At 30.3% G+C, this 15904-nt stretch overlaps 1 protein-coding gene across 1 annotated transcript in view; it reads left to right on the top strand.

Annotated features, from left to right (window-relative positions):
* LOC145243528 (GPI-anchor transamidase component GPAA1-like) overlaps nucleotides 1-15904 on the top strand; it is an 80597-nt gene that overhangs the window by 61685 nt on the left and 3008 nt on the right. Inside the window, exon 12 of the mRNA XM_080106496.1 lies at nucleotides 15671-15847. Within this exon, the coding sequence (XP_079962622.1) occupies nucleotides 15671-15847 (177 nt within the window). The remainder of the gene's footprint in view (nucleotides 1-15670; nucleotides 15848-15904) is intronic.

Genomic DNA, 15904 nt, shown 5'->3' with positions numbered 1-15904 from the left:
CATCACTCAACTTTAATCTATGCAAAATATCACTCAACTTTAATCTATGCAAAACATCACTCAACTTTAATCTATGTAAAATATCACTCAACTTTAATCTATGCAAAATATCACTCAACTTTAATCTATGCAAGACATCACTCAACTTTAATCTATGCAAAACATCACTCAACTTTAATATATGCAAAATATCACTCAACTTTAATCTATGCAAAACATCACTCAACTTTAATCTATGCAAAACATCACTCAACTTTAATCTATGCAAGACATCACTCAACTTTAATCTATGCAAAACATCACTCAACTTTAATCTATGCAAAACATCACTCAACTTTAATCTATGCAAAACATCACTCAACTTTAATCTATGCAAGACATCACTCAACTTTAATCTATGCAAAACATCACTCAACTTTAATCTATGCAAAACATCACTCAACTTTAATCTATGCAAAATATCACTCAACTTTAATCTATGCAAAACATCACTCAAATTTAATCTATGCAAGACATCACTCAACTTTAATCTATGCAAAACATCACTCAACTTTAATCTATGCAAAACATCACTCAACTTTAATCTATGCAAGACATCACTCAACTTTAATCTATGCAAAACATCACTCAACTTTAATCTATGCAAAACATCACTCAACTTTAATCTATGTAAAATATCACTCAACTTTAATCTATGCAAAATATCACTCAACTTTAATCTATGCAAGACATCACTCAACTTTAATCTATGCAAAACATCACTCAACTTTAATCTATGCAAGACATCACTCAACTTTAATCTATGCAAGACATCACTCAACTTTAATCTATGCAAAACATCACTCAACTTTAATCTATGAAAAACATCACTCAACTTTAATCTATGCAAGACATCACTCAACTTTAATCTATGCAAAATATCACTCAACTTTAATCTATGCAAAACATCACTCAACTTTAATCTATGCAAAACATCACTCAACTTTAATCTATGCAAAACATCACTCAACTTTAATCTATGCAAGACATCACTCAACTTTAATCTATGCAAAATATCACTCAACTTTAATCTATGCAAAACATCACTCAACTTTAATCTATGCAAAACATCACTCAACTTTAATCTATGCAAAACATCACTCAACTTTAATCTATGCAAAACATCACACAACTTTAATCTATGCAAAACATCACACAACTTTAATCTATGCAAAACATCACACAACTTTAATCTATGCAAAACATCACTCAACTTTAATCTATGCAAAACATCACTCAACTTTAATCTATGCAAAATATCACTCAACTTTAATCTATGCAAAACATCACTCAACTTTAATCTATGCAAGACATCACTCAACTTTAATCTATGCAAAACATCACTCAACTTTAATCTATGCAAAACATCACTCAACTTTAATCTATGCAAAACATCACTCAACTTTAATCTATGCAAGACATCACTCAACTTTAATCTATGCAAAACATCACTCAACTTTAATCTATGCAAAACAGTAGTCAACTTTAATCTATGCAAAACATCACTCAACTTTAATCTATGCAAGACATCACTCAACTTTAATCTATGCAAAATATCACTCAACTTTAATCTATGCAAGACATCACTCAACTTTAATCTATGCAAAACATCACTCAACTTTAATCTATGCAAGACATCACTCAACTTTAATCTATGCAAGACATCACTCAACTTTAATCTATGCAAAACATCACTCAACTTTAATCTATGCAAAACATCACTCAACTTTAATCTATGCAAGACATCACTCAACTTTAATCTATGCAAGACATCACTCAACTTTAATCTATGCAAAACATCACTCAACTTTAATCTATGCAAAACATCACTCAACTTTAATCTATGCAAAACATCACTCAACTTTAATCTATGCAAAACATCACTCAACTTTAATCTATGCAAGACATCACTCAACTTTAATCTATGCAAAACATCACTCAACTTTAATCTATGCAAAACATCACTCAACTTTAATCTATGCAAAACATCACTCAACTTTAATCTATGCAAGACATCACTCAACTTTAATCTATGCAAGACATCACTCAACTTTAATCTATGCAAAACAGTAGTCAACTTTAATCTATGCAAAACATCACTCAACTTTAATCTATGCAAGACATCACTCAACTTTAATCTATGCAAAATATCACTCAACTTTAATCTATGCAAGACATCACTCAACTTTAATCTATGCAAAACATCACTCAACTTTAATCTATGCAAGACATCACTCAACTTTAATCTATGCAAGACATCACTCAACTTTAATCTATGCAAAACATCACTCAACTTTAATCTATGCAAAACATCACTCAACTTTAATCTATGCAAGACATCACTCAACTTTAATCTATGCAAAACATCACTCAACTTTAATCTATGCAAAACATCACTCAACTTTAATCTATGCAAAACATCACTCAACTTTAATCTATGCAAAACATCACTCAACTTTAATCTATGCAAAACATCACTCAACTTTAATCTATGCAAGACATCACTCAACTTTAATCTATGCAAAACATCACTCAACTTTAATCTATGCAAAACATCACTCAACTTTAATCTATGCAAAACATCACTCAACTTTAATCTATGCAAGACATCACTCAACTTTAATCTATGCAAAACATCACTCAACTTTAATCTATGCAAAACATCACTCAACTTTAATCCATGCAAAACATCACTCAACTTTAATCTATGCAAAATATCACTCAACTTTAATCTATGCAAAATATCACTCAACTTTAATCTATGCAAAACATCACTCAACTTTAATCTATGCAAGACATCACTCAACTTTAATCTATGCAAAACATCACTCAACTTTAATCTATGCAAAACAGTAGTCAACTTTAATCTATGCAAAACATCACTCAACTTTAATCTATGCAAGACATCACTCAACTTTAATCTATGCAAAACATCACTCAACTTTAATCTATGCAAAACATCACTCAACTTTAATCTATGCAAAACATCACTCAACTTTAATCTATGCAAGACATCACTCAACTTTAATCTATGCAAAACATCACTCAACTTTAATCTATGCAAAACAGTAGTCAACTTTAATCTATGCAAAACATCACTCAACTTTAATCTATGCAAGACATCACTCAACTTTAATCTATGCAAAACATCACTCAACTTTAATCTATGCAAAACAGTAGTCAACTTTAATCTATGCAAAACATCACTCAACTTTAATCTATGCAAGACATCACTCAACTTTAATCTATGCAAAACATCACTCAACTTTAATCTATGCAAAACATCACTCAACTTTAATCTATGCAAAACATCACTCAACTTTAATCTATGCAAGACATCACTCAACTTTAATCTATGCAAAACATCACTCAACTTTAATCTATGCAAAACAGTAGTCAACTTTAATCTATGCAAAACATCACTCAACTTTAATCTATGCAAGACATCACTCAACTTTAATCTATGCAAAACATCACTCAACTTTAATCTATGCAAAACAGTAGTCAACTTTAATCTATGCAAAACATCACTCAACTTTAATCTATGCAAGACATCACTCAACTTTAATCTATGCAAAACATCACTCAACTTTAATCTATGCAAAACAGTAGTCAACTTTAATCTATGCAAAACATCACTCAACTTTAATCTATGCAAGACATCACTCAACTTTAATCTATGCAAAACATCACTCAACTTTAATCTATGCAAAACATCACTCAACTTTAATCTATGCAAAACATCACTCAACTTTAATCTATGCAAAACATCACTCAACTTTAATCTATGCAAGACATCACTCAACTTTAATCTATGCAAAACATCACTCAACTTTAATCTATGCAAAACAGTAGTCAACTTTAATCTATGCAAAACATCACTCAACTTTAATCTATGCAAGACATCACTCAACTTTAATCTATGCAAAACATCACTCAACTTTAATCTATGCAAAACATCACTCAACTTTAATCTATGCAAAACATCACTCAACTTTAATCTATGCAAGACATCACTCAACTTTAATCTATGCAAAACATCACTCAACTTTAATCTATGCAAAACAGTAGTCAACTTTAATCTATGCAAAACATCACTCAACTTTAATCTATGCAAGACATCACTCAACTTTAATCTATGCAAAACATCACTCAACTTTAATCTATGCAAAACAGTAGTCAACTTTAATCTATGCAAAACATCACTCAACTTTAATCTATGCAAAACATCACTCAACTTTAATCTATGCAAAACATCACTCAACTTTAATCTATGCAAAACATCACTCAACTTTAATCTATGCAAGACATCACTCAACTTTAATCTATGCAAAACATCACTCAACTTTAATCTATGCAAAACATCACTCAACTTTAATCTATGCAAAACAGTAGTCAACTTTAATCTATGCAAAACATCACTCAACTTTAATCTATGCAAAATATCACTCAACTTTAATCTATGCAAAATATCACTCAACTTTAATCTATGCAAAACATCACTCAACTTTAATCTATGCAAGACATCACTCAACTTTAATCTATGCAAAACATCACTCAACTTTAATCTATGCAAAACAGTAGTCAACTTTAATCTATGCAAAACATCACTCAACTTTAATCTATGCAAGACATCACTCAACTTTAATCTATGCAAAACATCACTCAACTTTAATCTATGCAAAATATCACTCAACTTTAATCTATGCAAAATATCACTCAACTTTAATCTATGCAAGACATCACTCAACTTTAATCTATGCAAAACAGTAGTCAACTTTAATCTATGCAAAACAGTAGTCAACTTTAATCTATGCAAAACATCACTCAACTTTAATCTATGCAAAACAGTAGTCAACTTTAATCTATGCAAAACATCACTCAACTTTAATCTATGCAAAACAGTAGTCAACTTTAATCTATGCAAAACAGTAGTCAACTTTAATCTATGCAAAACATCACTCAACTTTAATCTATGCAAAACATCACTCAACTTTAATCTATGCAAAACATCACTCAACTTTAATCTATGCAAAACAGTAGTCAACTTTAATCTATGCAAAATATCACTCAACTTTAATCTATGCAAAACATCACTCAACTTGAATCTATGCAAAACAGTAGTCAACTTTAATCTATGCAAAACATCACTCAAATTTAATCTATGCAAAACATCACTCAACTTTAATCTATGCAAGACATCACTCAACTTTAATCTATGCAAAATATCACTCAACTTTAATCTATGCAAAACATCACTCAACTTTAATCTATGCAAAACATCACTCAACTTTAATCTATGCAAAATATCACTCAACTTTAATCTATGCAAAACATCACTCAACTTTAATCTATGCAAAACATCACTCAACTTTAATCTATGCAAGACATCACTCAACTTTAATCTATGCAAAACATCACTCAACTTTAATCTATGCAAAACATCACTCAACTTTAATCTATGCAAGACATCACTCAACTTTAATCTATGCAAAACATCACTCAACTTTAATCTATGCAAGACATCACTCAACTTTAATCTATGCAAAACATCACTCAACTTTAATCTATGCAAAACATCACTCAACTTTAATCTATGCAAGACATCACTCAACTTTAATCTATGCAAAACATCACTCAACTTTAATCTATGCAAAACATCACTCAACTTTAATCTATGCAAGACATCACTCAACTTTAATCTATGCAAAACATCACTCAACTTTAATCTATGCAAAACATCACTCAACTTTAATCTATGCAAAACATCACTCAACTTTAATCTATGCAAGACATCACTCAACTTTAATCTATGCAAAACATCACTCAACTTTAATCTATGCAAAACATCACTCAACTTTAATCTATGCAAAACATCACTCAACTTTAATCTATGCAAAACATCACTCAACTTTAATCTATGCAAAATATCACTCAACTTTAATCTATGCAAAACATCACTCAACTTTAATCTATGCAAAACATCACTCAAATTTAATCTATGCAAGACATCACTCAACTTTAATCTATGCAAAACATCACTCAACTTTAATCTATGCAAAACATCACTCAACTTTAATCTATGCAAGACATCACTCAACTTTAATCTATGCAAAACATCACTCAACTTTAATCTATGCAAAACATCACTCAAATTTAATCTATGCAAGACATCACTCAACTTTAATCTATGCAAAACATCACTCAACTTTAATCTATGCAAAACATCACTCAACTTTAATCTACGCAAAACATCACTCAACTTTAATCTATGCAAAACATCACTCAACTTTAATCTATGCAAGACATCACTCAACTTTAATCTATGCAAGACATCACTCAACTTTAATCTATGCAAGACATCACTCAACTTTAATCTATGCAAGGCATCACTCAACTTTAATCTATGCAAAACATCACTCAACTTTAATCTATGCAAAACATCACTCAACTTTAATCTATGCAAGACATCACTCAACTTTAATCTATCCAAAATATCACTCAACTTTAATCTATGCAAAACATCACTCAACTTTAATCTATGCAAAACATCACTCAAATTTAATCTATGCAAGACATCACTCAACTTTAATCTATGCAAAACATCACTCAACTTTAATCTATGCAAAACATCACTCAACTTTAATCTACGCAAAACATCACTCAACTTTAATCTATGCAAAACATCACTCAACTTTAATCTATGCAAGACATCACTCAACTTTAATCTATGCAAGACATCACTCAACTTTAATCTATGCAAAATATCACTCAACTTTAATCTATGCAAAACATCACTCAACTTTAATCTATGTAAAATATCACTCAACTTTAATCTATGCAAAATATCACTCAACTTTAATCTATGCAAGACATCACTCAACTTTAATCTATGCAAAACATCACTCAACTTTAATCTATGCAAGACATCACTCAACTTTAATCTATGCAAGACATCACTCAACTTTAATCTATGCAAAACATCACTCAACTTTAATCTATGCAAAACATCACTCAACTTTAATCTATGCAAGACATCACTCAACTTTAATCTATGCAAAATATCACTCAACTTTAATCTATGCAAAACATCACTCAACTTTAATCTATGCAAAACATCACTCAACTTTAATCTATGCAAAACATCACTCAACTTTAATCTATGCAAGACATCACTCAACTTTAATCTATGCAAAATATCACTCAACTTTAATCTATGCAAAACATCACTCAACTTTAATCTATGCAAAACATCACTCAACTTTAATCTATGCAAAACATCACTCAACTTTAATCTATGCAAAACATCACACAACTTTAATCTATGCAAAACATCACACAACTTTAATCTATGCAAAACATCACACAACTTTAATCTATGCAAAACATCACTCAACTTTAATCTATGCAAAACATCACTCAACTTTAATCTATGCAAAATATCACTCAACTTTAATCTATGCAAAACATCACTCAACTTTAATCTATGCAAGACATCACTCAACTTTAATCTATGCAAAACATCACTCAACTTTAATCTATGCAAAACATCACTCAACTTTAATCTATGCAAAACATCACTCAACTTTAATCTATGCAAGACATCACTCAACTTTAATCTATGCAAAACATCACTCAACTTTAATCTATGCAAAACAGTAGTCAACTTTAATCTATGCAAAACATCACTCAACTTTAATCTATGCAAGACATCACTCAACTTTAATCTATGCAAAATATCACTCAACTTTAATCTATGCAAGACATCACTCAACTTTAATCTATGCAAAACATCACTCAACTTTAATCTATGCAAGACATCACTCAACTTTAATCTATGCAAGACATCACTCAACTTTAATCTATGCAAAACATCACTCAACTTTAATCTATGCAAAACATCACTCAACTTTAATCTATGCAAGACATCACTCAACTTTAATCTATGCAAGACATCACTCAACTTTAATCTATGCAAAACATCACTCAACTTTAATCTATGCAAAACATCACTCAACTTTAATCTATGCAAAACATCACTCAACTTTAATCTATGCAAAACATCACTCAACTTTAATCTATGCAAGACATCACTCAACTTTAATCTATGCAAAACATCACTCAACTTTAATCTATGCAAAACATCACTCAACTTTAATCTATGCAAAACATCACTCAACTTTAATCTATGCAAGACATCACTCAACTTTAATCTATGCAAAACATCACTCAACTTTAATCTATGCAAAACAGTAGTCAACTTTAATCTATGCAAAACATCACTCAACTTTAATCTATGCAAGACATCACTCAACTTTAATCTATGCAAAATATCACTCAACTTTAATCTATGCAAGACATCACTCAACTTTAATCTATGCAAAACATCACTCAACTTTAATCTATGCAAGACATCACTCAACTTTAATCTATGCAAGACATCACTCAACTTTAATCTATGCAAAACATCACTCAACTTTAATCTATGCAAAACATCACTCAACTTTAATCTATGCAAGACATCACTCAACTTTAATCTATGCAAAACATCACTCAACTTTAATCTATGCAAAACATCACTCAACTTTAATCTATGCAAAACATCACTCAACTTTAATCTATGCAAAACATCACTCAACTTTAATCTATGCAAAACATCACTCAACTTTAATCTATGCAAGACATCACTCAACTTTAATCTATGCAAAACATCACTCAACTTTAATCTATGCAAAACATCACTCAACTTTAATCTATGCAAAACATCACTCAACTTTAATCTATGCAAGACATCACTCAACTTTAATCTATGCAAAACATCACTCAACTTTAATCTATGCAAAACATCACTCAACTTTAATCCATGCAAAACATCACTCAACTTTAATCTATGCAAAATATCACTCAACTTTAATCTATGCAAAATATCACTCAACTTTAATCTATGCAAAACATCACTCAACTTTAATCTATGCAAGACATCACTCAACTTTAATCTATGCAAAACATCACTCAACTTTAATCTATGCAAAACAGTAGTCAACTTTAATCTATGCAAAACATCACTCAACTTTAATCTATGCAAGACATCACTCAACTTTAATCTATGCAAAACATCACTCAACTTTAATCTATGCAAAACATCACTCAACTTTAATCTATGCAAAACATCACTCAACTTTAATCTATGCAAGACATCACTCAACTTTAATCTATGCAAAACATCACTCAACTTTAATCTATGCAAAACAGTAGTCAACTTTAATCTATGCAAAACATCACTCAACTTTAATCTATGCAAGACATCACTCAACTTTAATCTATGCAAAACATCACTCAACTTTAATCTATGCAAAACAGTAGTCAACTTTAATCCATGCAAAACATCACTCAACTTTAATCTATGCAAGACATCACTCAACTTTAATCTATGCAAAACATCACTCAACTTTAATCTATGCAAAACATCACTCAACTTTAATCTATGCAAAACATCACTCAACTTTAATCTATGCAAGACATCACTCAACTTTAATCTATGCAAAACATCACTCAACTTTAATCTATGCAAAACAGTAGTCAACTTTAATCTATGCAAAACATCACTCAACTTTAATCTATGCAAGACATCACTCAACTTTAATCTATGCAAAACATCACTCAACTTTAATCTATGCAAAACAGTAGTCAACTTTAATCTATGCAAAACATCACTCAACTTTAATCTATGCAAGACATCACTCAACTTTAATCTATGCAAAACATCACTCAACTTTAATCTATGCAAAACAGTAGTCAACTTTAATCTATGCAAAACATCACTCAACTTTAATCTATGCAAGACATCACTCAACTTTAATCTATGCAAAACATCACTCAACTTTAATCTATGCAAAACATCACTCAACTTTAATCTATGCAAAACATCACTCAACTTTAATCTATGCAAAACATCACTCAACTTTAATCTATGCAAGACATCACTCAACTTTAATCTATGCAAAACATCACTCAACTTTAATCTATGCAAAACAGTAGTCAACTTTAATCTATGCAAAACATCACTCAACTTTAATCTATGCAAGACATCACTCAACTTTAATCTATGCAAAACATCACTCAACTTTAATCTATGCAAAACATCACTCAACTTTAATCTATGCAAAACATCACTCAACTTTAATCTATGCAAGACATCACTCAACTTTAATCTATGCAAAACATCACTCAACTTTAATCTATGCAAAACAGTAGTCAACTTTAATCTATGCAAAACATCACTCAACTTTAATCTATGCAAGACATCACTCAACTTTAATCTATGCAAAACATCACTCAACTTTAATCTATGCAAAACAGTAGTCAACTTTAATCTATGCAAAACATCACTCAACTTTAATCTATGCAAAACATCACTCAACTTTAATCTATGCAAAACATCACTCAACTTTAATCTATGCAAAACATTACTCAACTTTAATCTATGCAAGACATCACTCAACTTTAATCTATGCAAAACATCACTCAACTTTAATCTATGCAAAACATCACTCAACTTTAATCTATGCAAAACAGTAGTCAACTTTAATCTATGCAAAACATCACTCAACTTTAATCTATGCAAAATATCACTCAACTTTAATCTATGCAAAATATCACTCAACTTTAATCTATGCAAAACATCACTCAACTTTAATCTATGCAAGACATCACTCAACTTTAATCTATGCAAAACATCACTCAACTTTAATCTATGCAAAACAGTAGTCAACTTTAATCTATGCAAAACATCACTCAACTTTAATCTATGCAAGACATCACTCAACTTTAATCTATGCAAAACATCACTCAACTTTAATCTATGCAAAATATCACTCAACTTTAATCTATGCAAAATATCACTCAACTTTAATCTATGCAAGACATCACTCAACTTTAATCTATGCAAAACAGTAGTCAACTTTAATCTATGCAAAACAGTAGTCAACTTTAATCTATGCAAAACATCACTCAACTTTAATCTATGCAAAACAGTAGTCAACTTTAATCTATGCAAAACATCACTCAACTTTAATCTATGCAAAACAGTAGTCAACTTTAATCTATGCAAAACAGTAGTCAACTTTAATCTATGCAAAACATCACTCAACTTTAATCTATGCAAAACATCACTCAACTTTAATCTATGCAAAACATCACTCAACTTTAATCTATGCAAAACAGTAGTCAACTTTAATCTATGCAAAATATCACTCAACTTTAATCTATGCAAAACATCACTCAACTTGAATCTATGCAAAACAGTAGTCAACTTTAATCTATGCAAAACATCACTCAAATTTAATCTATGCAAAACATCACTCAACTTTAATCTATGCAAGACATCACTCAACTTTAATCTATGCAAGACATCACTCAACTTTAATCTATGCAAAACATCACTCAACTTTAATCTATGCAAAACATCACTCAACTTTAATCTATGCAAAATATCACTCAACTTTAATCTATGCAAAACATCACTCAACTTTAATCTATGCAAAACATCACTCAACTTTAATCTATGCAAAATATCACTCAACTTTAATCTATGCAAGACATCACTCAACTTTAATCTATGCAAAACATCACTCAACTTTAATCTATGCAAAACATCACTCAACTTTAATCTATGCAAAACATCACTCAACTTTAATCTATGCAAAACATCACTCAACTTTAATCTATGCAAGACATCACTCAACTTTAATCTATGCAAGACATCACTCAACTTTAATCTATGCAAAACATCACTCAACTTTAATCTATGCAAAACATCACTCAACTTTAATCTATGCAAAACATCACTCAACTTTAATCTATGCAAGACATCACTCAACTTTAATCTATGCAAAACATCACTCAACTTTAATCTATGCAAAACATCACTCAACTTTAATCTATGCAAAACATCACTCAACTTTAATCTATGCAAAACATCACTCAACTTTAATCTATGCAAAACATCACTCAACTTTAATCTATGCAAAATATCACTCAACTTTAATCTATGTTAAACATCACTCAACTTTAATCTATGCAAAACATCACTCAAATTTAATCTATGCAAGACATCACTCAACTTTAATCTATGCAAAACATCACTCAACTTTAATCTATGCAAAACATCACTCAACTTTAATCTATGCAAGACATCACTCAACTTTAATCTATGCAAAACATCACTCAACTTTAATCTATGCAAAACATCACTCAAATTTAATCTATGCAAGACATCACTCAACTTTAATCTATGCAAAACATCACTCAACTTTAATCTATGCAAAACATCACTCAACTTTAATCTACGCAAAACATCACTCAACTTTAATCTATGCAAAACATCACTCAACTTTAATCTATGCAAGACATCACTCAACTTTAATCTATGCAAGACATCACTCAACTTTAATCTATGCAAGACATCACTCAACTTTAATCTATGCAAGGCATCACTCAACTTTAATCTATGCAAAACATCACTCAACTTTAATCTATGCAAAACATCACTCAACTTTAATCTATGCAAGACATCACTCAACTTTAATCTATCCAAAATATCACTCAACTTTAATCTATGCAAAACATCACTCAACTTTAATCTATGCAAAACATCACTCAAATTTAATCTATGCAAGACATCACTCAACTTTAATCTATGCAAAACATCACTCAACTTTAATCTATGCAAAACATCACTCAACTTTAATCTACGCAAAACATCACTCAACTTTAATCTATGCAAAACATCACTCAACTTTAATCTATGCAAGACATCACTCAACTTTAATCTATGCAAGACATCACTCAACTTTAATCTATGCAAAATATCACTCAACTTTAATCTATGCAAAACATCACTCAACTTTAATCTATGTAAAATATCACTCAACTTTAATCTATGCAAAATATCACTCAACTTTAATCTATGCAAGACATCACTCAACTTTAATCTATGCAAAACATCACTCAACTTTAATATATGCAAAATATCACTCAACTTTAATCTATGCAAAACATCACTCAACTTTAATCTATGCAAAACATCACTCAACTTTAATCTATGCAAGACATCACTCAACTTTAATCTATGCAAAACATCACTCAACTTTAATCTATGCAAAACATCACTCAACTTTAATCTATGCAAAACATCACTCAACTTTAATCTATGCAAGACATCACTCAACTTTAATCTATGCAAAACATCACTCAACTTTAATCTATGCAAAACATCACTCAACTTTAATCTATGCAAAATATCACTCAACTTTAATCTATGCAAAACATCACTCAAATTTAATCTATGCAAGACATCACTCAACTTTAATCTATGCAAAACATCACTCAACTTTAATCTATGCAAAACATCACTCAACTTTAATCTATGCAAGACATCACTCAACTTTAATCTATGCAAAACATCACTCAACTTTAATCTATGCAAAACATCACTCAACTTTAATCTATGCAAAGCATCACTCAACTTTAATCTATGCAAGACATCACTCAACTTTAATCTATGCAAGACATCACTCAACTTTAATCTATGCAAGACATCACTCAACTTTAATCTATGCAAAACATCACTCAACTTTAATCTATGCAAAACATCACTCAACTTTAATCTATGCAAAACATCACTTAACTTTAATCTATGCAAGACATCACTCAACTTTAATCTATGCAAAACATCACTCAACTTTAATCTATGCAAAACATCACTCAACTTTAATCTATGCAAAATATCACTCAACTTTAATCTATGCAAAACATCACTCAACTTTAATCTATGCAAAACATCACTCAAATTTAATCTATGCAAGACATCACTCAACTTTAATCTATGCAAAACATCACTCAACTTTAATCTATGCAAAACATCACTCAACTTTAATCTACGCAAACCATCACTCAACTTTAATCTACGCAAAACATCACTCAACTTTAATCTATGCAAGACATCACTCAACTTTAATCTATGCAAGACATCACTCAACTTTAATCTATGCAAGACATCACTCAACTTTAATCTATGCAAGGCATCACTCAACTTTAATCTATGCAAAACATCACTCAACTTTAATCTATGCAAAACATCACTCAACTTTAATCTATGCAAGACATCACTCAACTTTAATCTATGCAAAATATCACTCAACTTTAATCTATGCAAAACATCACTCAACTTTAATCTATGCAAAACATCACTCAAATTTAATCTATGCAAGACATCACTCAACTTTAATCTATGCAAAACATCACTCAACTTTAATCTATGCAAAACATCACTCAACTTTAATCTACGCAAAACATCACTCAACTTTAATCTATGCAAGACATCACTCAACTTTAATCCATGCAAGACATCACTCAACTTTAATCTATGCAAAATATCACTCAACTTTAATCTATGCAAAACATCACTCAACTTTAATCTATGTAAAATATCACTCAACTTTAATCTATGCAAAATATCACTCAACTTTAATCTATGCAAGACATCACTCAACTTTAATCTATGCAAAACATCACTCAACTTTAATCTATGCAAGACATCACTCAACTTTAATCTATGCAAGACATCACTCAACTTTAATCTATGCAAGACATCACTCAACTTTAATCTATGCAAAACATCACTCAACTTTAATCTATGCAAAACATCACTCAACTTTAATCTATGCAAGACATCACTCAACTTTAATCTATGCAAAACATCACTCAACTTTAATCTATGCAAAACATCACTCAACTTTAATCTATGCAAAACATCACTCAACTTTAATCTGTGCAAAACATCACTCAACTTTAATCTATGCAAAACATCACTCAACTTTAATCTATGCAAAACATCACTCAACTTTAATCTATGCAAGACATCACTCAACTTTAATCTATGCAAAACATCACTCAACTTTAATCCATGCAAAACATCACTCAACTTTAATCTATGCAAAATATCACTCAACTTTAATCTATGCAAAACATTACTCAACTTAAATCTATGCAAAACATCACTCAACTTTAATCTATGCAAGACATCACTCAACTTTAATCTATGCAAAACATCACTCAACTTTAATCTATGCAAAACATCACTCAACTTTAATCTATGCAAGACATCACTCAACTTTAATCTATGCAAGACATCACTCAACTTTAATCTATGCAAAACATCACTCAACTTTAATCTATGCAAAACATCACTCAACTTTAATCTATGCAAAACATCACTCAACTTTAATCTATGCAAGACATCACTCAACTTTAATCTATGCAAGACATCACTCAACTTTAATCTATGCAAAACATCACTCAACTTTAATCTATGCAAAACATCACTCAACTTTAATCTATGCAAGACATCACTCAACTTTAATCTATGCAAGACATCACTCAACTTTAATCTATGCAAGACATCACTCAACTTTAATCTATGCAAAACATCACTCAACTTTAATCTATGCAAAACAATCCAAGTGATCCCTTGATGTCAACTCCATTGTAAATCTGATACAAAAAATGTCTGATTATTAAATTTTTACAACATAGTTGCATATTACAATGTTATTTTATGTCTTTTTAACAGAAAAACCAGTGAACTCGATACTGGCTTCCAAGTGGATTGGCCATTACTTAAATGTGTGGCCCTCATCTTTCAAGCTGTAATTCTTTTCTCTATTGCTTTAATGAACATCTCGCTTGCCTTCTTTTTGGCTGCTGCCATGGTACCCGTCTCCACCATGGTACATCCTGTATCAAACAAGTAAGTCAACATTTTTTTTTCTTTGTTTCTTTGTTGTTTATATTTATATTCAACATA

Source organism: Euprymna scolopes, chromosome 22 (assembly GCF_053919585.1).
Source record: "Euprymna scolopes isolate OS-2025 chromosome 22, ASM5391958v1, whole genome shotgun sequence".
NCBI classification, from domain to species: domain Eukaryota; kingdom Metazoa; phylum Mollusca; class Cephalopoda; order Sepiida; family Sepiolidae; genus Euprymna; species Euprymna scolopes.
Note: the sequence above shows the minus strand (reverse complement) of the source record. Positions and strands in the feature narration are given on the sequence as shown.